Source organism: Eptesicus fuscus, chromosome 8, assembly GCF_027574615.1.
Source record: "Eptesicus fuscus isolate TK198812 chromosome 8, DD_ASM_mEF_20220401, whole genome shotgun sequence".
NCBI lineage: Eukaryota > Metazoa > Chordata > Mammalia > Chiroptera > Vespertilionidae > Eptesicus > Eptesicus fuscus.
The window spans coordinates 47,724,875-47,748,639 of record NC_072480.1 but is presented as its reverse complement, the minus strand read 5'-3'; the positions used below and the strand labels follow the sequence as shown (position 1 = coordinate 47,748,639).

Below are 23,765 nucleotides of genomic sequence, written 5' to 3'. Positions count from 1 at the left end.
ATGCTTATGCAATAATATATATACATATATAATGTTACATAATAATTCTTAAATATATTTTTATGCCTCTATACCTAAACATATTTATACACATGTATTTGTACATAATTACACAGACAGGCACACATAAAACACCGTGTTAAAGATATTTATCCCTTTCAGAACTGTCAGAATGTCAGGTGCAATCTAGATAAAAAATGCTGTGGGCGTAGTAAAAGTTCACCGTTGATCATGTATTATGTGATATGATGATCTGTCAACACAAATTACTTGCAAGTGTGCATTGAGGCAAATAAAAAAAAAAAGTGCCTCAGGAGAGTTTTATTTGTACCCAGTATTTTTGGCAGGGGAGTGGCAAGAGAATAAAAGTGTTAATAAGGGGGGAAAAAGGACAGACTGTTATAAAATTTTTAAGCAGTGTCAGAGTTTGGTCTGTTGATAGAATATCCATATTTAACTTGTCATCCAACTAGAGGCTCAGTGCATGAAAATTGTGCACTCGGGAGGGGGTGAGGTATCCCTCAGCCCAGCCTGCACCCTCTCGCAGTCCGGGAGCCCTCGGGGGATGTCCAACAGACACTCCCCGCGGGGAGTGGGCCTAAGCCGGCAGTCGGACATCCTTAGCTCTTCCACCGGCTTCTGGCTTAGCAGTGCTCCTCCAGTGGGAGCGCACTGACCACCAGGGGGCAGCTCCTCCATTGAATGTCTGCCCCCTGGTGGTCAGTGCGCGTCATAGTGACAGGTCATTCTGCCGTTTGGTTGATTTGCATATTACCCTTATTATATAGGACTAGCAGCCCGTTTGCACGAAGATTCGTGCAATAGACCTTCATTCACCTGGCTGCCTGCACCAGTTTTCTGCCGGCACCGGGGACCCAGGCCTTGGCTGTGGCCACCACCTTCTGCCTTCTTTCAGGGTTGGGGGTTGGCCCGGGGCGGCGGCCTTGGCTCTGCTGCACCCCAGCCTCCCTGCTAGGGATCGTAGGAGCCGACCCCCTGTGGTTGCCTGCGATCCATGCAGGCTCCCCGCTGGTGCCCAAGGCCGGGAAAGCCTCCACCCAAGGCTTTCCCGGCCTTGGGCTCCGCCACACCCCAACGTCCCTGCAATGGTTTCCTGGTGGGCGTGGCTTGTGGGTGTAGCGAAGGTATGGTCAATTTGCATATTACTCTATTATTAGGTAGGATGGGAACACTTTTGACAGTGAGTGGCTTTCACCCAAAGGGATGCTGGAGCAACTGGCATAAACTAGAACATGTTTATATTATTTGTAGACTACCTACATCATTTTTTACAAGAACCCTAGAATATCTTAGGGTTCTTGTAAAAAATGCAAATCTTAATGCCTATCATATTTCTAGAAGCCACATGTTCAGTATTTTCTGAATTTATTTATCCTCTGAATCCTTTTCTTTCTAGTAACACCTATTAATGTGCTATGAAAACAGTGTTCTGGGCAGTACAGCATGGAAAATTCTAGCCTAAACAAAGTAGCATTGAACAAGGGAATGTTTTTCAGGGCTGCTTTCTATTAATTATATAATGTGAATGAAGGTCTTTTGTAGGAAAGAGGAATATATTGCTGCCACATTACCATGAGAAACTGAAGCACTATTTTATTTTATATGTTATTTTCTCAAATGTTCTATTTTTTTATGACTTGGTTAGTTCTAATGCATGCTCATATATTCCCTAATGTGTTCAGTGTCACATCAAATCCATGAACCAAAACATGAATGTATGTTGGACTTTTGAAAGAGGAATAAAGTTGGATTTTCACTGATAATTTTTAGATGAGGACACTTGCTTAATATGTTTTCTCTCCACTAATTATTATCTAAGATAAGCATTTATGAGTTTCTTTAGGTTCACTTTAACTTTCAGCATGCCTGTCTTTAGTGATTAAACTAAATGTATTTTGTTTAAATGGCAATTTTGCTTTTATATTTTAATATCAGTTAAGTCATTGAAATAGTAACATGGTAAAGAATGACTGTTGCTAAATCTTCTACACCTTTATTTTTTTTATTTTTTTTATGTAAGATTATAAAAGAGGAAGAAAGAGAGAAGAAGTTTTCCAGAAGGCTAAATCACAGTCCTCCCCAGTCAAGCTCCCGATACAGAGAAAATAGGTGATTAATTCATTGAACCATGTTTGGTGATTAGACATTGGTTATCTTTTACACAGCTGCTTAGACTTGATTATCTTTTACACGGGGGCAAGTAATGTCTATTTTGTTACTGGTTTAAGAAAGTGTAACTCAGTCCTTTTCTACCATTTATTAGTTATTCTTATTTTTATTTTTAACTTCAAATTCCAGTGAAATCTTAATGAGACCTTTTCTTGCTTGAAGTTTCCCTTTAATAAGAATTTGTGATTTCATTAAGGCTTCAAAGGCATTTATAATGCAGTGCATGTGATACATGCCTATGAGATAAGATATAAGTGTTCATATGTATAAGTACATATATGTACAGATAATATGTACTATAAGACATATATGTAGATACCTAAATGTATATATGCCTTTTTGTGTAAGACTAAGAATTAAGACTTTAAGAGATTTTTCCTTAAAGGAGTTTTAGAGTACTTGTTCTGCAGATCATGTTCAATTTTTTATTGTTCGAGTTATTTATTGTTTCATTTTCCTATGTTTTTATTCTGATAGTACAATAAAGAATCATGATATTTTAAGAATTAAATATGACTTTTGCATTTAGAGTTTTTCCTGTATCTACTTAAAAGTTATTTACATGAAAGTAATCATATATTTCTTTAGAAGTCGTGATGAGAGGAAAAAGGATGATCGTTCTCGCAAAAGAGATTATGATCGAAACCCTCCTCGAAGAGATTCATACAGAGACCGGTACAATAGAAGACGAGGGCGAAGTCGCAGTTACAGCAGGAGTCGGAGTCGAAGTTGGAGTAAAGAGAGGCTTCGTGACAGGGATAGGGATAGAAGCAGGACCAGAAGCAGGAGCAGAACACGAAGCAGGGGTAAATCATATATGCGTATATTTTTGTTGGCATTCTCTTATTGGGAAAATACTTCTTATTTAAGGGCCATAAAACTTGTTTTAATTATATATCAGTTACACTTCAAAACTATGAAAACAGTTAAAAGTTTTCATTTCAGATGTGTGTAATTGCAAGACCATGTCATTTCCAACATCTATAATTTTTCTTGCAATGTGCATTAAAAAGGGAGATATTATGACCAATAAAACAAACATCTTTGAGTAAAACACCTTTACGTAAGCTTTGATATTAGCTACCCTTGCAAACTTTATTGTACAGCCATCTTTATTAAGTCTAGGAAATGATTTTGTAGCCTTTGTATAAACCCTGCACTTCTCTGTTACTCTTCTTTTAGAGTTTTTCCCCTTTTGATCTACATATACTAGGCCTCTCGGCACATAGCTTCACTTAACGAATCTTCTTAATACCTTTTCTTTTTCCTTGGGTCCATAAACAGCCCAGTTAATTTCTTTGTTTATGTTTAATATGAACTCCATTTTCTTCCTCTGCTCATCCATTCTCATTGTCAAATGGTGTTCACTGTAAAAAGGCATGCTAAGATTTTTAGAAGGATGACAAATATTCATCGCAGAAAAAATAACCATATTTTATTACATATTTTGTTTTTGGGGGCCTGAAATTATGCATACTAAGATTACAGTGAAGAAAAATTAAAAATCTATTTTCTGTAAATAGAACTTCAAGAAATTTTAAACTCATTAAGTACAGCAAATTTATGTGTGGTTTTATAGTTTAGGTTACATTGAAAAAAAATGTTTTTCTTGGGACATGGTGTATTCATTGTTAGTTTTCAAAAGAAAAAGAGGGTTATCTAAAATTGGAACATTTTCTGTTTAGTGAAAATAGTACTATTTCTGCATCTGGGACATGGTTTTTGAAAAAAATAGTTTTATAAGTCATTTATATTTTGTTGCAGAAAGAGATCTGGTAAAACCTAAATATGACCTGGATAGAGCAGATCCACTAGAAAACAATTATACTCCAGTTTCTTCGGTACCTAACATTTCATCTGGTCACTACCCTGTACCTACTTTGAGCAGCACCATAACAGTAATTGCTCCTACACATCATGGTAATAACACTACCGAAAGTTGGTCTGAATTTCATGAAGACCAAGTGGACCATAACTCATATGTCAGACCACCAATGCCAAAAAAACGGTGTAGAGACTATGATGGTAAGTAAGCCTTTCAACTGTTTCATGACATACTGAATTAATATATCCAGTTGACTAAATTCTGTAAGTTTAGGTTACACACAATTATTCAAAGACTTAACCTATTGGAAATAGTGGGAAATTAACCTTAAGCACTCATAAATTTCTCAATATTGTTGAAAACCTCATTAATCACTACTGACTATTGAGTACCAATTTAAATATATTGTTTATTTGCATGTAAGTCTTAAGATATATTTGGAATTTATCAAACAAGACTAATACTCATAGAGTTACTTGTGAGGGAATCTGCTACTGAAACATTTTCTTCAAAGTTTACATTTTTAAAAATGAATGGTTATGGTCATGTAAGTAGAACCAGAAATGTGAATATTACCTATTTAAGAATTTATAAATGAAGACTCTTAAGGTTTTATTGTAAAAGTTTTGTAAACTTATGAAAGCTATAGTTGCAGTGTTTATAAAGTTTTATGTGAGATTTAAATACAGGAAGTATTTCTAATGACAAATATATAAGTTTTATACCATCTTACTAGTTAGGTATACTCACTGTAATTTGGTGATACATTTTCTAGTGTATGTGTTATCTTTATTATGACTTTAATAAGTATTTTTAAATTATTGGAATTAGCAGGGTAGCTCTCGTGATATGGTTAATTACACTTGCCCTATATTAAAAAATACTTCTGTTTTTAAATATCTTACTTTTGTTAACTCATATGTCAGACCACCAATGCCAACACTTTTCATATTTCTCTTTTTCTTCACAGAAAAGGGTTTCTGTATGAGAGGAGACATGTGCCCTTTTGATCATGGAAGTGACCCAGTAGTTGTAGAAGATGTGAATCTTCCTGGTATGCTGCCTTTCCCAGCACAGCCTCCTGTTGTTGAAGGACCACCTCCTCCTGGACTCCCCCCACCCCCACCAATTCTTACACCCCCACCTGTGAATCTGAGACCCCCAGTGCCACCACCAGGCCCATTACCACCCAGTCTACCACCTGTCACAGGTAAGTAAATATGTTTGTTTGCCTGTACTTATTATCTGTCCATTTGTAATCTTTTTTAAAAGTTAATAGTTTGATGCTTGCTTTTATTAAAAGTATCTAAAGTAATTTTGTAGATGCTAGGAAACTTAAGAGCAAGATATCCCCATTTAGACTATACACCTACTTTGCTTGACTATGCCAAACCTGTGATTTACTATGGTTTGGAGTAACTCTGAATTATGCACAATCCCTGATAAATCCCAGCTGCCTGTAATATTTTATAGCTTAAGAGAAACCTGTTTTAGAAAACATTAAAAGGCTATTTACCCCAGAAAACTAAAATAGTTGTAAGAGCTTGATGTTTGTAGATATTATAGTTTGATGAATGAGAATATCATGTTTGGATATACAAATAACTTATTTTATTTGTTTGCTTTCAGATGATATTTCTTATTCTTTGGTTTTGACAGGACCACCACCTCCACTTCCTCCTTTGCAGCCATCTGGCATGGATGCTCCCCCAAACTCTGCAACCAGTTCTGTTCCTACTGTAGTAACAACTGGCATTCATCACCAGCCTCCTCCTGCTCCACCCTCTCTTTTTACTGCAGGTGCAGTTTTGGCCCTCTCTGTATTTATGAATATGCTTTAGATGAGGAATTTTTAAATGTTTAGAGAGTGAATTACTCTAGCACAGTAGTTGGCAAACCACATGCGGCTCTTTGGCCCCTTGAATGTGGCTCTTCCACAAAATACCACGTGCGGGCGCGCACATACAGTGCGATTGAAACTTTGTGGCCCATGCACAGAAGTCGGTTTTCGGCTCTCAAAAGAAATTTCAATCGTTGTACTGTTGATATTTGGCTCTGTTGACTAATGAGTTTGCCGACCACTGCTCTAGCAGGTCTATTTTTCTCACTATAATTATATAGAATAAAAATGTAGACAAGTTGAATGTACATTAAATGTAAGTCTTCAGTTATGTTTTTAAAAACTTACATTTTCTTTTAAATAACATTTTTATTTTTATAAAACTAAATTTTCTTTTTAATACATATGAAATATGTTAGCTTTGTATTAGTAACATGTTACAGTTTACTTTTTCTGTTATTAATATAGAAAAATTATAAAATGGAGTTTTACAATTGTTTTTTAATTACAGTTTTTGTATTACCAGATACATATGACACAGATGGCTATAATCCTGAGGCCCCAAGCATAACAAACACTTCCAGACCTATGTATAGACACAGAGTGCATGCACAAAGGCCTAACTTGATAGGACTGACATCAGGGGATATGGATTTGCCACCCAGAGGTACTATGATTAATCTTTTCTTATAATTTTCGTAATATCAAGTGTGACAAACATTTATAAAGAACAGTTGGTCCTGTATTTATAGGTTGAGTAAATGTTTATGTTTTATTGGTCCTGTATTTATAGGTTGAGTTAATGTTTATGTTTGTTTCTTCAATCCTTTGGTTTCCCATGAGAGAAAAGGTAATAATGTATTTCTCTATTTATGGTGTTTCCAAGAGGAAAGAAATTTTACAAAAGTACATATTTTCTAATGTAGCTTTTGTTGGGTATTTTCTATCATTTGCAGTCTTAATAGGTTTATTTCAACTCTTTAGAGTAATGCTTTAATTCCTAAAGATAGATTCTGTCACAGTTAATAATGAAATTAGCTGTGCAAATTGTGCTTGATGTGTATTTTACTTTTGATGTTAGAATTTGAAATTGGTTTGCTTACAATGTTTTAAGCAAAAGGAATTACGTTTTAGGAAGTGACTAATTAGCTTTTAAAATTTTTCTTAGAGGAGACAGATTTTTTTGATAAAATTTCTAAATGACAGAAGATAAGAGTTTAGACTGACACAGTCACAAGCTGAGGCAGCAAGACTCCTATTCTAGAGGTACAATGGATATGGAGAGTCAGAGGAGGTGTATAGCTTACATTAATTTGAAAGATTTGCTACAGATAATTGATACAGGGACGTGAAGGATTGTTAGACATAATAGAAAATATTATGTACGCCAGTAAAAGTGTCTTTTTCCCTATTTCAACTAGTTTTTAAATGCCATTTTCTTTCCAGCTTTTCCCCCAATATCTTTTTTTTCTAGCATGTCATGCCTCATCAAGCATGAATAAACTCCAACTTAATTAACAGTCAATAACTATTGTGGTTTAGTAAACTTGTGATTATTTATACTTTGATTTATTTTGTTGTTGTTTATTGAAAACTCTCAGATCCTGAGCATCTAGATACCTTGAGTATTCAAAGACCTTTTTTGTGATGAAGATGTGAAGATCATTTTAATATTTACCCAATTTAATTTGAGATCACAGGACAACATTTCATGTGGATGCCCACCTTTTAAATTCTTCTTGCAGCATTCCAATAACTCATTAACAACAATAGCAGAAAAAAAGATTATTTTAGTTTGTAAAAAATTTTTTTAATTGTTTCTTGTAATTGAAAAGTAGCCACTTTATATATGTGGCTCTTTATATCCCTCAAGTCTCTTCTACCTGGCCAGTTCAGAGAAAACTTCTTTAGGTCACTATTTAGTACTTATTTTCTTTTTATCATGTACATATTCCTTGCTCTTGCTAGAACTCCAACATCAGGTCATCTCTTATCTTGCTCTTTTGGAGTGGCATAACTATATGCTGCTACAGATCAGTATTTATTAGACCCATTCCAATGCCAGGTCAATTTTTTGTTGGTGATGAGAGAAGGAAGAGGGATCAAACCTCTTACATATAAATCTTAACCATGTAGAAGTTGGAGTGGGGTAATTTCAGCTCTACGTGCATGTGAGTTACAGAAATGGACCTATTGAGAGATAAATGTCTGGTGTGCCTAGAAATTTGAACGCCTTTTCTCATGGAATCATACATAGTGATTGCTTTAATACTGTTCTTTAGAAACATTATGTACTATTTCTGTGAGCTGGTTTAGGAATATATTCTTTATTAATAACATTGTTTTTATGCGTCACAAAACTGATTTAGCAACCCATTTATATTGAGTATTACCTATACTTCTATTTCCTTTCTTTGGTTTCCCACCCCCCAAAATCTTTTCATCTGTTGCCTGTTTAGTTTAAAACTTAATGTCCTGGATTGTGATAGATAATTAAAAGCCTATGATACTGTTTATTATATAATTATTATATATTTCTAATAGCCTATAGATGGCCTTAAGTTAAATTTGTCTAAGACTATTATGTGATAATCATATTTTTATGCTTCATACTTTAAATTTACAAATGAAAAAAAATGTAGGTCCTTTGATGCCTTAGAATTCTGAATATTAATGTAACTTGGAGGCCTTGATAATTGTCCTTTCCATATTTCTAAGGAGGTGGGAAATTTGATAGATGCTACTTGATTGAATATAGGTAGGAAGAAGAGCTAAGTTTCCATTTGTTGTCAACAAAACCAGTGCTGAAAATTTTAAGCAGAAAAATAATTTATTAAAATGGATGTTGGGGTAAAACACAGTACATATAGGTAATATGCACATTTGGTAATTGTATACCCAGAGGAACTTGCTTCTTTTTTTTACTCTCTTTTTAAAATAAATAACAAAAATCTGAGAGGATACAGATGAATTGGATCAAACACATCACAAATACTGAGAAAAAAACACATCATTGCCTCTTAGTGAACCTTTAGGTAAATAACATACTAAAGGAAAAAAAATATTGGATAGCTCAAAGACCTCTCCAAATGAGCCAGTGAACCAGGCTTGTGAGGCAGGAATAAGGCCAAAAATCCTGTTGCAGGACTGATCCTGTGAAGATACACTGGCCAAAGAAACTGCAGCTTGCACTGTGGACATCACCCATGCTAGATACTGGATATTTCTACCTAATCTGCTGTAGACATGTAGGCTAAGTCAAAGGTAGCCAGTTAAAGGGTCCAGATAAAGTGTATACACCCTAAAATACTTTTTAGAACCTGGAAAAATTTTGTGCCTGGGAGAGAAGGGAGTAAGGGATGTGGAGGGATGTAAGAGGCCAAATTCAAGGCATTTGAAGAATTCTAGAGAAGAGATGATAGTAGCTGGACTAGGGTAGTAACAGCAGGAAATGAAAGATTTAAGGTTAGTGGAAAGGGTTGACAACACATGTAATGTATTGGACTTAGAATGGGATTAATGGAGAAGGTGAAATTAAAGACAACAGGTTTCTGCTCTGGAAATTGGGCAGATGAAAAAAGCATGTAGAACCATCTTTTCTTCTGTGTCATTAGTAATAGTGAGAAGCAAAGAAAGATGGAAGGAGGTGTATCCAAGTCTGAGAGCCTGACTGACATAGGTTCCAAATACACTCCCCTTCCTTCTTGAGAATCACTACATTGATGAATGAAGCCATGGCAGTAGATAAGATGTTTTAGGGAGGTTGTGTAGAGTGAGATTAGGAAGTCCCAGTAAATAACCTGGAGGATGCCTACACTGAAACAGTGGACAAAGAAAAAGGAGCTTACATAAGCACTGAGAAAATCAATCCAAAAAGGCAGAGAAGAAAGCAGAAAGTGTGGAGACATGAAAATCAAGGGAGAAGAATAGGAAGAAGGGGAAGATGATCAGCAGCATTAAATGTTCTCGAGGTCAAGTAAGAAAAAGATTGGAATGTATTCATAAGCTTAAGCAACAAGTGAGGGCATCAGCAATTTTAGCAAGAGCAAGTTAAGTGCAAATAGCTGTTAGGATAAGGAGAGGGAGAATGCTGGAGCTGGAGGGAAAAGTGGTCTTAAGAGGTTTCTTTAAATGGAATAATGTTGATGGGAGACATCAGTATGGAGTTTCCTCAAAAGATTAAATATGGACCTGCCTTCTGACACAGTGATTCTACTTCTGGGGATTTATTTGAAGAAATACCAAAACACTAAGTCTCTAGGGATTTATCTGGAGAAATCCCAAAACACTTAATTCAAAAGAATATATGCACTCTTATGTTCATTGCAGTATTATTTACGATGGCCAAACTATGGAAGCAACCCAAGTGCCATCAGTAGACAACTGGATAAAAAAGCTGTGGTTCATATATACAATGGAATATTAAAAAAGAATGAAATCTTAACCATTTGCGACAGCAGGGATGGACCTAGCGGTTATTCTCAATAAAATAAGTCAGTCAGAGAAAGGCAAATACCATATGATTTCACTTATATGTGAAATCTGAAGAACAAAATAAATGAACAAACAAAACTGAAACGGACTCAGATAGAACTGGTGGTTTCCAGAGGGGAAGGCAGGTTGGAGCAATACGATTGGGGATATGGTTGTTTCCATTTAAACGTTTGATATTTAAAAAGTACATTGATATGAAGATAATTTGTATTTTGTACATAGTTTTAGTATACCCATGGGATTTCCAGAAGAAGATGGCCAGAGAAAACCCAGAAGTTAGAAATTTAGGACTGGTCCTCAGAGCAGAGTTTCACAAGTGATAAATTGGTACAATCTACTGCATAGAGATTAGAGAGAGTTGTAGCCATGAGAGAGATTGTGCTGAAACAGATCCCAAGTTCTTTTGGTTAGTTATGTGTTTAGAAATACTAAGAATAGAATTTCTACAACCACTTTTTAATCTATCTTTATATATTTTATAGGGATTAAGGTTTGCATGTTTTAAACTTTGGTGTCATTTGGGAATAATAGCTTGAAAGAACTGTATAAAACCTAAGTAAATGTAGAGTGTTGATAGGAGATATTCAGTAGCTCTTTGGCACTGCATTTCAATCTTGAATATTTACCTTTTAAAATCATGTATGTTCTAATTATATTAATATGTTGGTGTTTAAATAAGCAACTCACTTCAATCACAACTCTAAGTTATTAATTCTTAAAGGTCTTATTTGTGATAAAGGTGATGGTAAAGGGGAACAGTGACATAGATTTCCACACCCCCCCCCCCATAGAAGTTGTCCACAGAGTCATATTTTATTTATTTGTTTTTAATAAAGCCTTTTTTTTAAAAAAATATTCATCTCAGGATATATTTATTCTGTGATTTTTAGAGAGGAAGAGGGAGAGAAGCAGACAAAGAGACAGAGAAACATTGATTGGTTGCCTCTTGTATGCACCCTAACTGGGGATTGAATCTGCAACTTATGTATGTACCCTGACCAGTAATCAACCTGAAACCTTTTGGTCTGCTGGATGATGCTCCAACCAACTGAACCACCTGGCCAGGGCCAGAGTCATATTTTAATTTGACATGTGAGAATTACTAATTCTTCTGTAGTTAGGTTGAAGTGAATTAGAAATAAATTAAAATCTCTTAGAATACTACTATATTTGAATGTACATTTATTTCTATTTCTTCTAAAATATATATTTGGACAAAGTACCAGAACTTTGTTTTCAATATGAATTTAAGGAAGTGTAGCTATGATAAACAGAAAATATTAATCTGTTTTCTTTTATTTTCTTTTCAAACAGAAAAGCCTCCTAATAAAAGCAGTATGAGGATAGTAGTGGATTCAGAGTCAAGGAAAAGAACGATTGGTTCTGGGGAGCCTGGAGTTACTACAAAGAAGACTTGGTTTGATAAGTAAGCTGTCAGGGGAAATTGAGGAATTTTTTTACACAGTAATTTTTAGGGTAATTGGAGTATTATGACAGTATAGTATTATTTTTCAAAATAAAATTTATATAATTTTGTTCTGTAGGCATTACCCCACTAAAATGTAAGTTTTCTAAAAATTTGATAGTTAGTTGTCTGGTACGTGGAAGGCATTTTCATATAGAAATGGTATAATGGTTAAGGACACAATTTTTCCACCTCCCCCAGCTATAAAATACTCCTTATGTTAAGAGATATCATTGAATATCCTATCTAATAAAAGGATAATATGCAAATTGACCATCACTCCAACACACAAGATGGCTGCTCCCATGTGGTCAAAGATGACTGCCCCCATGTGGACACAAGATGGCCAGTAGGGGAGGGCAGTTGGGGGGGACCAGGTCGGCAAGGGAGGGCAGTTGTGGGCGATTAAGCCTGCAGGGGAGGGCAGTTAGGAGTGACCAGGCCGGCAGAGGAGGGAAGTTGGGGGCAACCGGGTCTGCAGGGGAGGGCAATTGGGGGGGACCCAGTCCTGCAGGGGAGAGCAGTTGGGGGGGACCAGGTCTGCAAGGGTGGGCAGTTAGGGGTGACCAGGCCTGCAGGGGAGGGAAGTTAGGGGCAAACAGGTGGCAGGGGAGTGTTTACGGGGTGATCAGGCTAGCAGGCAGAAGCGGTTAGGGGCAATCAGGAAGGCAGGCAGGCGAGCAGTTGGGAGCCAGCAGTCCTGGATTGTGAGAGGGATGTCCGACTGCCCGTTTAGGCCCAGATATCAGATAGGATCGGGCCTAAACGGGCAGTCGGACATCCCCCAAGGGGTCCCAGATTGGAGTGGGTGAAGGCTGGGCTGAGAGACACACACCCCGGTGCACAAATTTCGTGCACTGGGCCTCTACTTACCCATATAAAGGATAGTCATGAGCTTGTTATTAGGGAAGAAAGTGTGGGTCATATCTGAGAAGAGGCATTAGCCTTGGAGCAGTTCCTGTTAAGAACTAGAAAGGGATTTTGGGTGGGGGCTTGGCAGTGGGGACTAAGGGGAAGGCTGGATAGGGACTGAAGTTGTAAAGGAAGGGCTTCAGTGAAAGAGGTAAGGAATCAGAATGTTGGGGTGTTTATGATGATTCATTTATAAACTTTCATGTTTGAGGAGAGACTAGGATCACACATTTTTAGAGCTTTGTAACATCACTTAAAGGTGGCTAATTTCTAGTTCTGGCTCTGGCTTTAATTCTGTGATTGAAGGCAAGCATTGTAACCTCTCAGGGCCATAGTTTTATCCTTTTTTTCCAAGTGTCAAATGTGTGGTCTACAGTTTTGAATTTTTTGTTTTTTTAGGTTAAGAAGCAGGTGAGACAGTCATCCTTACCTTTTAATCAAGGTTTTAAAATAGGATACATTTCAGTAAGCTAGCTTTTGCAGAAATGGAACAAAGGTTATATATGCAAATTGACTGAAATAGGGTGCTAGGACCTTTCCTTATAAGAATTTTACGTAGGAGTAGATTGAAAGTACCAAAGACAAGTGATATGAAAGAGCCCTTCTCAGTTGGCTTCCATGAAAGATGCGAACATTTACTAATTTGGAGACTTCATTTTTTTAAAAGAAAATTTAAATGTCCATAATCAACCAGTAATTTCAATTTTAAAAAATAGAACTTAAATAGTAAAATGTTATTTCTTTGTACTTGATAATGGGATAGGATATATAAATGAATGTATTAATTAACTTGATTTTTGTTACAGACCAAATTTTAATAGAACAAACAGCCCAGGCTTCCAGAAAAAGGTTCAGTTTGGAAATGAAAACACCAAACTTGAACTTAGAAAAGTTCCACCAGAATTAAATAATATCAGCAAACTTAATGAGCATTTTAGTCGATTTGGAACTTTGGTTAACTTACAGGTAAGAGCTATGAAGTGATTCTGTTGTCTTTGCTTAATTATTTAGGGAGATAACAAGTTATTACAACAAGATGCTTTAGTTAGATTATTTTTGCTGCCTCTGTGATGGGATACATTTAACAGATGGGGCCCAGATACCATGTAATCCATAATTAGCTGAAACATTTGCTTTTTCCTGACCATTTTTGAATATTTTCAATATAAATATCCGTGTAGTTTGTATTTGACTTCACCTAAAATTAGACCTTGGCTTTGGTGGATATACCTTGTAAGGTTATTTAGTATTGAGCTTACATTGTGTAATATGTAAAAGTGTTGAAATAATATTGGGCTTTTTTCAGTTCTTTTTAATCAAAATTATTTGTCATCACCTCATAAAAATAATAAATTTTAGAGAGTACAGCTTAAGTTGATTAATTTGGAAAATTTTGTTTTATTGCCATTTAAAATAATATAAAAGTAATAGATGAAAATTGCATGCTTGGTTGTGGCAGGGCAATAGAAATTTATATAGAATTTTAAAAAAAATGTTTCTACTTCAACTCTTTGTGTCCCTTACATTTCTCTTCCCATATATCCCCAGAATATAGTTACATCATTGTTAACAATTTACCATGCATTATTCTAGATTTTTTGTTTTGTATTTCTGTATCTATCTACTGGCTTATTAGTCAGTCAACGCACACACTTAAAAATGTATATATTTGAAAGATATGGACCCATCTTATACACATTACCCTGTAGTTATTTGTGAATATCTTTTTATGGCTATTTAATTGATCTATCATATTTAGATTTAGACAAAAACGTTTCTGGAATATTTTTTCTCACACAACTAACTACACTGGTAATATTAAATTTAAGAGAATTTTCAAAACCAAAAGAACAAAAATTTGGAAAAGAAAAGCCTTGTATCTACTACTTACTAATGAGTCTGCAGAATCATATGCTCTTTGAATTCAGTTTACTTATGTGTAAATTTTATTTTTTTCTTAAAATTTTTTGCACTCTTTTTTTGTTTGTTTTGTTAATCCTCACCCGAGATATTATTTCATTGATTTTTAGAGAGAGTGAAAGAGAGGGGGAAAGACAGAGAGAAAAACATTGATGTGAGAGAGACACATTGATTGGTTGCCTCTTGCACTCTTCTGGAGTGAAAGTAGGTTATGGTAATAGTTTAGATTTAAGGAAGTATAAAGATAGAATCTTACATAGGAGGACCAATATTTTATTTGTTGAGGAATTTTACTGTATGAAACAACAAATTCATTTGGAAATTCACTGTTCTTAATATTTGACACCTTAGGTTGCCTATAATGGTGATCCTGAAGGTGCCCTTATCCAATTTGCAACATATGAAGAAGCAAAGAAAGCAATATCAAGTACAGAAGCAGTTCTAAACAATCGCTTTATTAAGGTTTATTGGCACAGAGAAGGGGGCACCCAGCAATTACAAACTACTTCTCCAAAGGTAAGAGAAATTTATGTGAAATTAAATGCTCATAGAAAGCGCTTAGAAAGCATAGTATTTAAGAGCAGAGGCATTGCAGTCAGGTAGACTTTTTGAGTTTAGATCCTGCCTCCACCACTTTTAAATATATAGACTTGAGGAAGTTATTTAATCTCTCTTCTTGCATTTTATTGTGAAGTTAAGCCCTAGTTTATTAGACAATTACAAGATAGGTGTAAAGTATATAGAAAAAAGTCCCAGGTATATCAGAGACACTCAGTACATGATAGCTTTACATATTCCACAAAGTCACACTATGGGTTCATTTTGGAAATGCTCTCCCTTCCTTCCTCTCATCTTTCTCTCCCTCCCTCCCTTTCTCCTTTCCTCCATCTCACTTTCAATCAGTGAATCAGTCAATATGTAATGTTAGATTAATTGCTCATAGAGGTGTCTCACAGCAGTTTGTTTCTTTAACTTTCTATATACTGTTCATTAAAATAAAAGAAAGAAAGAAGGTAGTGAAGTGTAGATTTTAATTTTTTCTCTACTTTATAAATAAGTTTTTATGTGCAAAGGAAAACGTGAAGAAATTTGGAAGGTGGCTAGGTTTTGATTACAAGCTGCACTCAAGACTTCTCTGCACGGGCAATTAATTTAGTAACAAAATAACAAAGGTTATTTTCGATGCTCGTGAACATTTAACATTTTTTTTCTTATTCTGAGGTAATGCAGCCTTTAGTCCAGCAGCCCATTTTGCCTGTTATGAAGCAGTCCGTCAAAGAGCGGTTGGGTCCAGTACCTACAAGTACTATTGAACCAACAGAAGCCCAGAGTGCCAGTTCAGACCTTCCTCAGGTAAATGAAAAGTTGTCTTATTGTGTCTTTTGCATAGTAGGTTCTGAGTAAATTAGTTTCCCTTGGTGATTTGAATTATAGTTAACTGTATTTTATACAGAAATAGGATAGTATATACATATTTTTGTTACTATTATAACATTTTCACATTCTACTTTTTCTATACTATTTGAATATTAAATTCTTCTCTCTAGTTAATACTTATTGATAAGAAAGAACTCTCTTTCACTTTGTGGAGGAGGTATTTTCCAGCAAATCTGCCTGAAAAGTGAAGTTCAGTGTACTAAATTTTATTTTTCCCATCATCTTTGACTTAACTAGAATTCTATTTCAGAAATAATTATGCAGTAGCCTGAACTGAAAGCTATTGGGACAGGAAGGCTTATACCATCAGGTTGTAACATGCTTAATATAGTGATTCAAGTTACTTATTACGCTCTCAGAACTTTGCATCACTTATTCCTGACTCTTGGATTTTCTTTTCCATATGTCATTCCCTTCCCACTCCCTTCCATACTTGAGTGGCAGTTTCTTATTTCTATACCTTCAGTCTCTAAAACTTAGCTTTTCTTTGTCTCCAGATGTTTCAGCATTTGTATAAAATAAAGTTAGGATATACTGTCCTACTTAGCTAATGGATGACACCTTATTCCAGTAGTCTTCCTGAAAAGTAATATATTGAGATTCTATTTAAAAAGTGATAGATTGAGATTCTGTTAAAATAAGCATGCAGAATGTAAATTGGTAAATTATTAGTTACTTAAAACCCCCACCCAATCCTATTATTCCAAATCATCAGCAAATGCAATGTATTGGCTATAAAATAAAACTTACTTTAGGAAAGAATGACTTTCATTTTTAAGCTCAAGAAGCAGGCACATCTTTATTTACTCAAACCTAATATTTACAATGTTCAAACTTTCTATTGGTCAACATAGGATTTTAAGAATTTGTGGTTCTGTATCAATGGAGGGGACTTGAGCAACCACCTGGCTTAAACATCTTATTTTACATCATAGTTTTTCATGATTAATATTACATACTGTTTGTTTTTCCGTACACATTTTCTTTCTGTCTCTCTTTGAAAAAAGATCCAGGTTTTGTGATTAACATCAGTATACTTACAAAGTCAGTATATGCTAGTAGAATCAGAATGTTCATAATCCCATCAGACATATATGTTTAGGGAAACACTGAATATGTCCATTTTAATTTTTTTAGAATGTAACTAAATTATCTGTGAAGGACAGGTTGGGTTTTGTATCAAAGCCATCTGTTTCAGCAACTGAAAAGGTAAGAAGAAGCATGATGTGTTTGTCTTGGCTTCATAAATGTTTTCAGATGGCATCTTAATTTTTTAATTTTTTCATAGTTTCAAACTTTTGCTTCTTAATAGTATCTGTATCTCTTATTCCTACCATTTTGCTTTCCATTTGCTGAAAAGAAAAATATTTGCTTACCTTTTTTTACTTTTTGCATCAGCATTTTAATACTTGCTGCTCACTATAGTTTCCATGTGCTTCATTCTTTCTTTTTCTTTGTATTTACTATATTTTCTTTAGAGATATTTTTTACATTTTATTTTGAAAACTCGGGCAGTCTAAAAGAAAGGGCCATGAACTAGGAATTGTACTTGAGTGTGAGCTTTGACTCTCTGTTTACTAACTGCATGATATTGGGCAGTGCTGTTAATCTTTATGAACCATTTTCTTCATCATAAAATGGTGATGGTAATATTTATATTGCTCATAAAGTTTTGTGAGGGATTAAATAAATTTTATTTTAAAAGTATTTTATAAACTCGAAAAGATTATGTAAATGTAGTATTTTTATTTATAATTAATAGCTATTGTATATAGCCTGACAATACATCTAGCCATTTTATTTTTTAATAAAGAGACAAATGCTGATTAAATTAAGATCATTTATGGACTAATCTTCTAGTTTGTCTAGATGTGGCTTTTTTTTCCCTTTCTGGTTAGGTATGAAATAATGTCCTGATCTTTAGTCTTATTTGAGGTATATGGAAACACAGTATATTAGAATTAGATAATGTTTCCCATTTCTATACCCTCACCTTAATGGAAGATAAGGCCCAAATAGTGTTTTGGCTGACCTATACACTTGAGTTACTTGAGTTACTTGAACCTGGATCTCCTATTTTAGTCCATTATGAAGATTAAATGGGTAATTGACTTCATGAACACCCCATGAGATAGCTGACCTGCTTTCTTTACTGCTTCTTCAGTATATTGTTTTCCTTATTTCCTGTGTAAAACTTGGGCAGTTCTAGATATTTGAATATGAATTTCATTCGCTAAATCAGATTTCCCTCTTGTACACCTCAACATTACTTCAGGCATAACATCCCTAACATGATTCATTATTTCCCACAGAAATTAATTTCTCCTAGCCTTACCTCTGAAAGTAATACCACCAATTTCCAGTTTGTATAGTCTAAAAGCCTTTAGAGTCATTGCTTGTGTTTGCAGTCATCTCTTTCTCTACCACCTTCAGGCCCCTGGCCTATGGATGCAGTTCAGAGCTGCCATACCTTCATCTAGTGTACTCTGCCACTATCCTACTTTCAGACTTATTTTAATGTTAGTTGCTTAAAGTAACCTTCATTTCCTCAGCTAAATGACTTAGCTTGGTTCACAGGTTATCATACCTCAATTATTCTGGTTCTGTTACTATGTCTGCGTTAGACCTTTCTTTTCTAAGGAATCTTTTTCTGCTATTTCCTGCCTCTTTTTAATTTTTTGGTGGTGATTTTTCTGCAGTGCATTTCCATCTGCCTAACTGAATTCTAGTCATTCTTTTAAAGATTGAAAAAATCACTAACCTCTTCTGTGAAACCTCCATATTTTTTCATATGATATCTCCCTTTTCTCTAAATTTGTGTCCCTTAGTCTATGCTACTAAATTTAGCAGTATGTAAATATGTACTTTGATTAGATTTATTTTCCTTGATAAGTAGCTGAGGAATAAATGAACAATATAAGTCTTTTATTCTTAGCAGTTCTGGGGAGGTATACAAAGCTGATGATGTTAGGATCTGTTTATGTCGACATTTGGACTTGTACAAATTTGAAGTTTTTACAAAACTTTTCTAGTATTTTTTTGCTACTGTTTTCATTTCTTTAGCATGTTTTATATAGCTTTAGGATAAAAGGGGGACATTCTTGGAAATGATAGTATAATTTATTAATATAGTTACCACTAATTTAATTTATGAAAAATCACTAATGGCAGTGGGCTATTTATGGAGGAAATTACCTGTAAAGAATATTTTCTGGAAAGCAATTATTTCCAAAATATAACTTTCAGTCTACTTCAGTGGACCTGTTTAAAGAACAGCATTTTAGTTTTGTTCTCTCTCCCTAGTTCATAATGATTTTTGCTGCAGAATCCTTAGAGGTCAGTGATTCAGAGAAGTCTTAGGAAAAATAGAAGATTGTTCATCATCAAATATTACTAAAAAAAATTGTTTTTTTTATTGTGGGCATGGAAAATCTCAATACTAGTATCCATCCAGTATCTTCTATCATTTTTAAAGTAAATAAATACATAAATGTAAAATTTTATCTCTTTCTTGTAAATAACATTGAGTAAACCCTTTAGTGATTCTTCTTCTAAGTTTCCATTTTTGTGAGAGGACTAATAGAGAGGAAACTTAAAACCTGATTGATACAGCTAAATATTAAGATATTGCAATAGCTATTAAATAGGTATTATTTGAGTAGAGTCATCAGTCAGATGATGTTTGAGTGTTTCTGCTTACCTTAGGGAGATTTATGAAGAATAAAGGCATTAGCATATACCATCCTGGTTAGTTTTTTAAAAAGATTTAGGCTGTTCATATTATCTCCTTAAAACTTTTGTAAATTCTTTATATACACACACACACACACACACTCACTCACATTGAGTGGCCAGATTATTATGATCTCTGAACGCATCATAATCTGGCTACTCAGTATATATATATTAGAGGCCTGATGCATGAATTTGTGCATGGGTGGGGTCCGGCCAGCGTGGCCAGGGGGAGGGGACATGGGCGGTTGGCCGACCTGCCTGCTGGTCGAACTCCTGGTCGAGGGGACAATTTGCATATTAGCCTTTTATTATATAGGATATTCACTGAGTGGCCAGATTATTATGATCTCTGAACGCATATATCCTATATAATAAAAGAGAAACATGTAAACAGCCAATCAGGAGTGAGTATGCAAATTAACCCGATAAAGATGGTGGGTTGATTTGCATACACAGGCGCCGAGCGGCCTGGGTCCTGGGAACATCCTCGGGACCCAGGCCGCTCCTAGCCTGTAGGCCCGCGTGTAGGCCCTGAGTGGCTGGGGTCCCAGAACACCCCCGGCCAGTCCAGGCCTATGGGCACAGGTGCCAAGCGGATGTTCCCTCCCCGCGGCCATGTGCGCAGGTGCCAAGCTGCGGCCCAGGTCCACGCTCCCCAGCCTGGCGCCCACAACGTGGGGCTGCTGGCTTGGGGGGTGTGCCCTCCCGAGCAGCGGAGAAACGCTCCTAGCCCAGTGGACACAACGCATGGGGTACTCTGCGCATGAGCTGCAGAGGAAACACCTTTTCTTTTCTTTTAAAAAAAAATATATTTTATTGATTTTTTTACAGAGAAGAGGGGAGAGGGATAGATAGTCGGAAACATCGATGAGAGAGAAACATCGATCAGCTGCCTCCTGCACACTCCCCACTGGGGATGTGCCCCCAACCAAGGTACATGCCCTTAACAGGAATCAAACCTGGGACCCTTCAGTCTGTAGGCGGACGCTCTATCCACTGAGCCAAACCAGTTCGAGCATAAACACCTTTTCTGACCGCTCATTGGCTAAGCTCCCTGTATTCCGCCACTTGCAGTGTTCTTAGTAATGGGTTATAAGAATCCAAGAAGGTGATCTAGGGTTTTTCCACCACACTCCTAGAGGAAAAAACGAAGGTCCGCTGCTGGAGGGTCTAAGAAATGTCATATCCTGCCCTAGCCGGTTTGGCTCAGTGGATAGAGCCTCGGACTGCTGACCGCAGGGTCCAGGTTTGATTCTGATCAAGGGCATGTACCTAGGTTACAGGCTCCTTCCTGGCCGGGGCCTAGGTCAGGGCTCATGCAGGAGGCAACCAATCAAAGTGTTCCTCTTACATTGATGTTTCTCTCTATCTCTTCCTCTCTCTTCCACACTCTCTAAAAATCAATGGAAACATACCCTCAGGTGAGGATTAAAAAAAAAAGAAAGAAAGAAATGTCATGTGTCCTATGAAAGACACATCTTGAAAATGCCTAAAGAAAGTTGTCATTTTTTCATGGTGAAGGGACTGGAGTCCGTGTTGATGAAAACACCTTGGCGGCTGTGGTGGTTGGCAGTGGCTGCAGCAGCGGGGTGATGGAGCTGACGCCTTCCCCTGATCAGCCCGGTCGCCTCCCGCAGAGGGAGGCCAGATTGCAGCTTAGGCCCACTCCCCTAAGCCGTCAGTAGGACATCCCCCGAGGGCTCCCAGTCTGTGAGAAGGGGGCAGGCTGGGCTGAGGGACCCCCCCCCCCCCCCAGTGCACAGATTTCCTGCACCGAGCCCTTAGTATGTATGTATGTGTGTGTGTGTGTGTGTGTGTGTGTGTGTGTACACACACACACACACACACAAAAGGGTAATATGCTAATTAGACTGGGAGACCTTCCGGATCTCCTTTTGGACAAAGCCATGGTGGCGGTGCCGAGGCAGAGGCGGTTAGGGGTGATCAGGCCAGGAGGGGAGGGCAGTTGGGGGTGATCAGGCTGGAGGGGGTGTGCAGTTGGGGGCAAGCAGGCTGGCAGAGGGGGCCAGTGGGGGGCGAGCAGGCTGGCAGAGGGGGCCAGTTGGGGGCGAGCAGGCTGGCGGGGGGGGACAGTTTCGGGCGAGCAGGCTGGCAGGTGCGCATTTGGGGGTGAGCAGGCCATCATGGGGGGCAGTTGGGGGCAATCAGGCCAGAAGGGGTGGCAGTTGGGGGCAAGCAGGCTGGCAGGGGAGGCAGTTGGGGGCAAGCAGGCTGGCGGGGAGGGCAGTTGGGGGCGATCAGGCCAGCGGGGGGGGCAGTTGGGTGGCAAGCAGGCTGGTGGGGGGGGCAGTTGGCAGTTGGCAGTTGGGGGTGATCAGGCAGGCAGTTAAGGTGAGCGGTTAGGAGCCAGCGGTCCTGGATTGCGAGAAGGATGTCCCAGATTGGAAAGGGTGCAGGCTGGGCTGAGGGGACCCCCCCCCCCAGCCCCGTGCATGAATTTCGTGCACCGGGCCACTAGTTTGTTTGTGTGTGTATGTGTGTGTATTGTAAGTTAAAGTATTCTGTGGTTTTATTTTATTTTATTTTATTTAGAAGCTAGTATTCTTGAATAATAGGCATAGTGATGAGTTACCTAAACTTTGTGATGTTCCCTAATCTATTTCGTGATAAAAGATTATAATGCAGTGTCCAGATTGCTACTTCTCTGGTATCTAGATATTTGCATTTTAGTAGCTAGAGAGTAGGGGTTTTTTACTCATTGATACTCTCTTATTTATATACACTGAGTGGCCAGATTATTATGATCTCTGAACGCATAATAATCTGACCAATCAGTGTGTGTGTGTGTGTGTGTATTAGAGGCCCAGTGCATGAATTCGTGCATGGGTGGGGTCTGGCCAGCCTGGCCAGGGGGAGGGGACATGGGCAGTTGGCCAGCCTGCCTGCTGGTCGAACTCCTAGTCGAGGGGACAATTTGCATATTAGCCTTTTATTATATAGGATATACACTGAGTGGCCAGATTATTTTGCGTTCAGAGTTCATAATAATCTGGCCACTCAGTGTAGTTTTTAAATGTCTTTTTAGTTCATGAACTCCTTTAAGACTTGGGAAGCTATGTTTTTTCCTCTTGAAAGTTACATTCTTCATATATATAGTTTAATGTTTTGTTTTTATATAGCAGTGACTGATCTCTCTGAAGGGATTCCTAGACTCCTTTCCAAAACCCAGTAACGAACCACCCCATAAAACTTGCAACTTTTTGCTTTTGAAGGATAAAAAAGTAGCCCATACACTTTTCTTAACTTGACTTTTGTGTAGAAAAGGTTGTCCACTTGGATTTATCATCATTTCAGTTTAATTTAGTGCAAAGTGTTTATTGAATATTTAGAATGTGTGCTGGAACTGTTCTTGGCACTGAAGATATAGCAATGAAACAAGACAAAAAATCTCTTTTGGGTTGGTTAAAGACATTAGATATCATCAAGATGAATGTCCTCATTTTATAGAAAAACAAACTGAAGCCTGAAAAGTACTTGAAGTTACCCAGGGTCTTGTAATTAACTAGAGGCCCGGTGCACGAATTCGTGCATGGGTGGGGTGCAGCCGGCCTGCCCCATCAGGCTGGCTGGGGGGAGGGGCCACGGGCAGTTGGCTGGCTGGCCCTACCCCCTGGGCGAACTCCCTGTCGAACCCCTGGTTGAGGGGACAATTTGCATATTAGCCTTTTATTATATAGGATTATTAACAAGGATTGGGTATTTGGAAGAAGAGGAAAGAAGAGAAAGACATGCTTTTTGTTTCAAGGCCCTTACATGTAGACAGGGTGAGAAACAATATATCATCAGATCATTTTTACTAAATAATTTAATAGCTGTAGGATTAAATTTCATAGAAGGACCTGGGTAAAAAAAAAAAAAAAAAAGATTAGGACTTTGTGGAGGTCTTGGCTGGTTGTGTTGAACTTGAGCTGGGTTTAAAAGTATAT

The 23,765-nt window shown here is 37.2% G+C and overlaps 1 protein-coding gene across 9 annotated transcripts in view; it reads left to right on the top strand.

Annotated features, from left to right (window-relative positions):
* RBM26 (RNA binding motif protein 26) overlaps positions 1–23,765 on the top strand; it is an 83,937-nt gene that overhangs the window by 37,814 nt on the left and 22,358 nt on the right. For 2 of the 9 annotated variants that reach the window (XR_008556751.1, XM_028148976.2), the window contains exons 4-14: positions 2,042–2,130; positions 2,779–2,996; positions 3,955–4,215; positions 4,986–5,225; positions 5,645–5,815; positions 6,382–6,522; positions 11,664–11,775; positions 13,533–13,692; positions 14,998–15,162; positions 15,868–15,999; positions 17,221–17,292. Coding sequence is in view for 1 of the 9 variants with exons in the window: in XM_028148976.2 (XP_028004777.1) it covers positions 2,042–2,130; positions 2,779–2,996; positions 3,955–4,215; positions 4,986–5,225; positions 5,645–5,815; positions 6,382–6,522; positions 11,664–11,775; positions 13,533–13,692; positions 14,998–15,162; positions 15,868–15,999; positions 17,221–17,292 (1,761 nt within the window). In the remaining 8 variants the exon portion in view is untranslated. The remainder of the gene's footprint in view (positions 1–2,041; positions 2,131–2,778; positions 2,997–3,954; positions 4,216–4,985; positions 5,226–5,644; positions 5,816–6,381; positions 6,523–11,663; positions 11,776–13,532; positions 13,693–14,997; positions 15,163–15,867; positions 16,000–17,220; positions 17,293–23,765) is intronic. The other 7 variants (XR_008556752.1, XR_008556758.1, XR_008556754.1 and 4 more) reach the window with 7 other exon arrangements.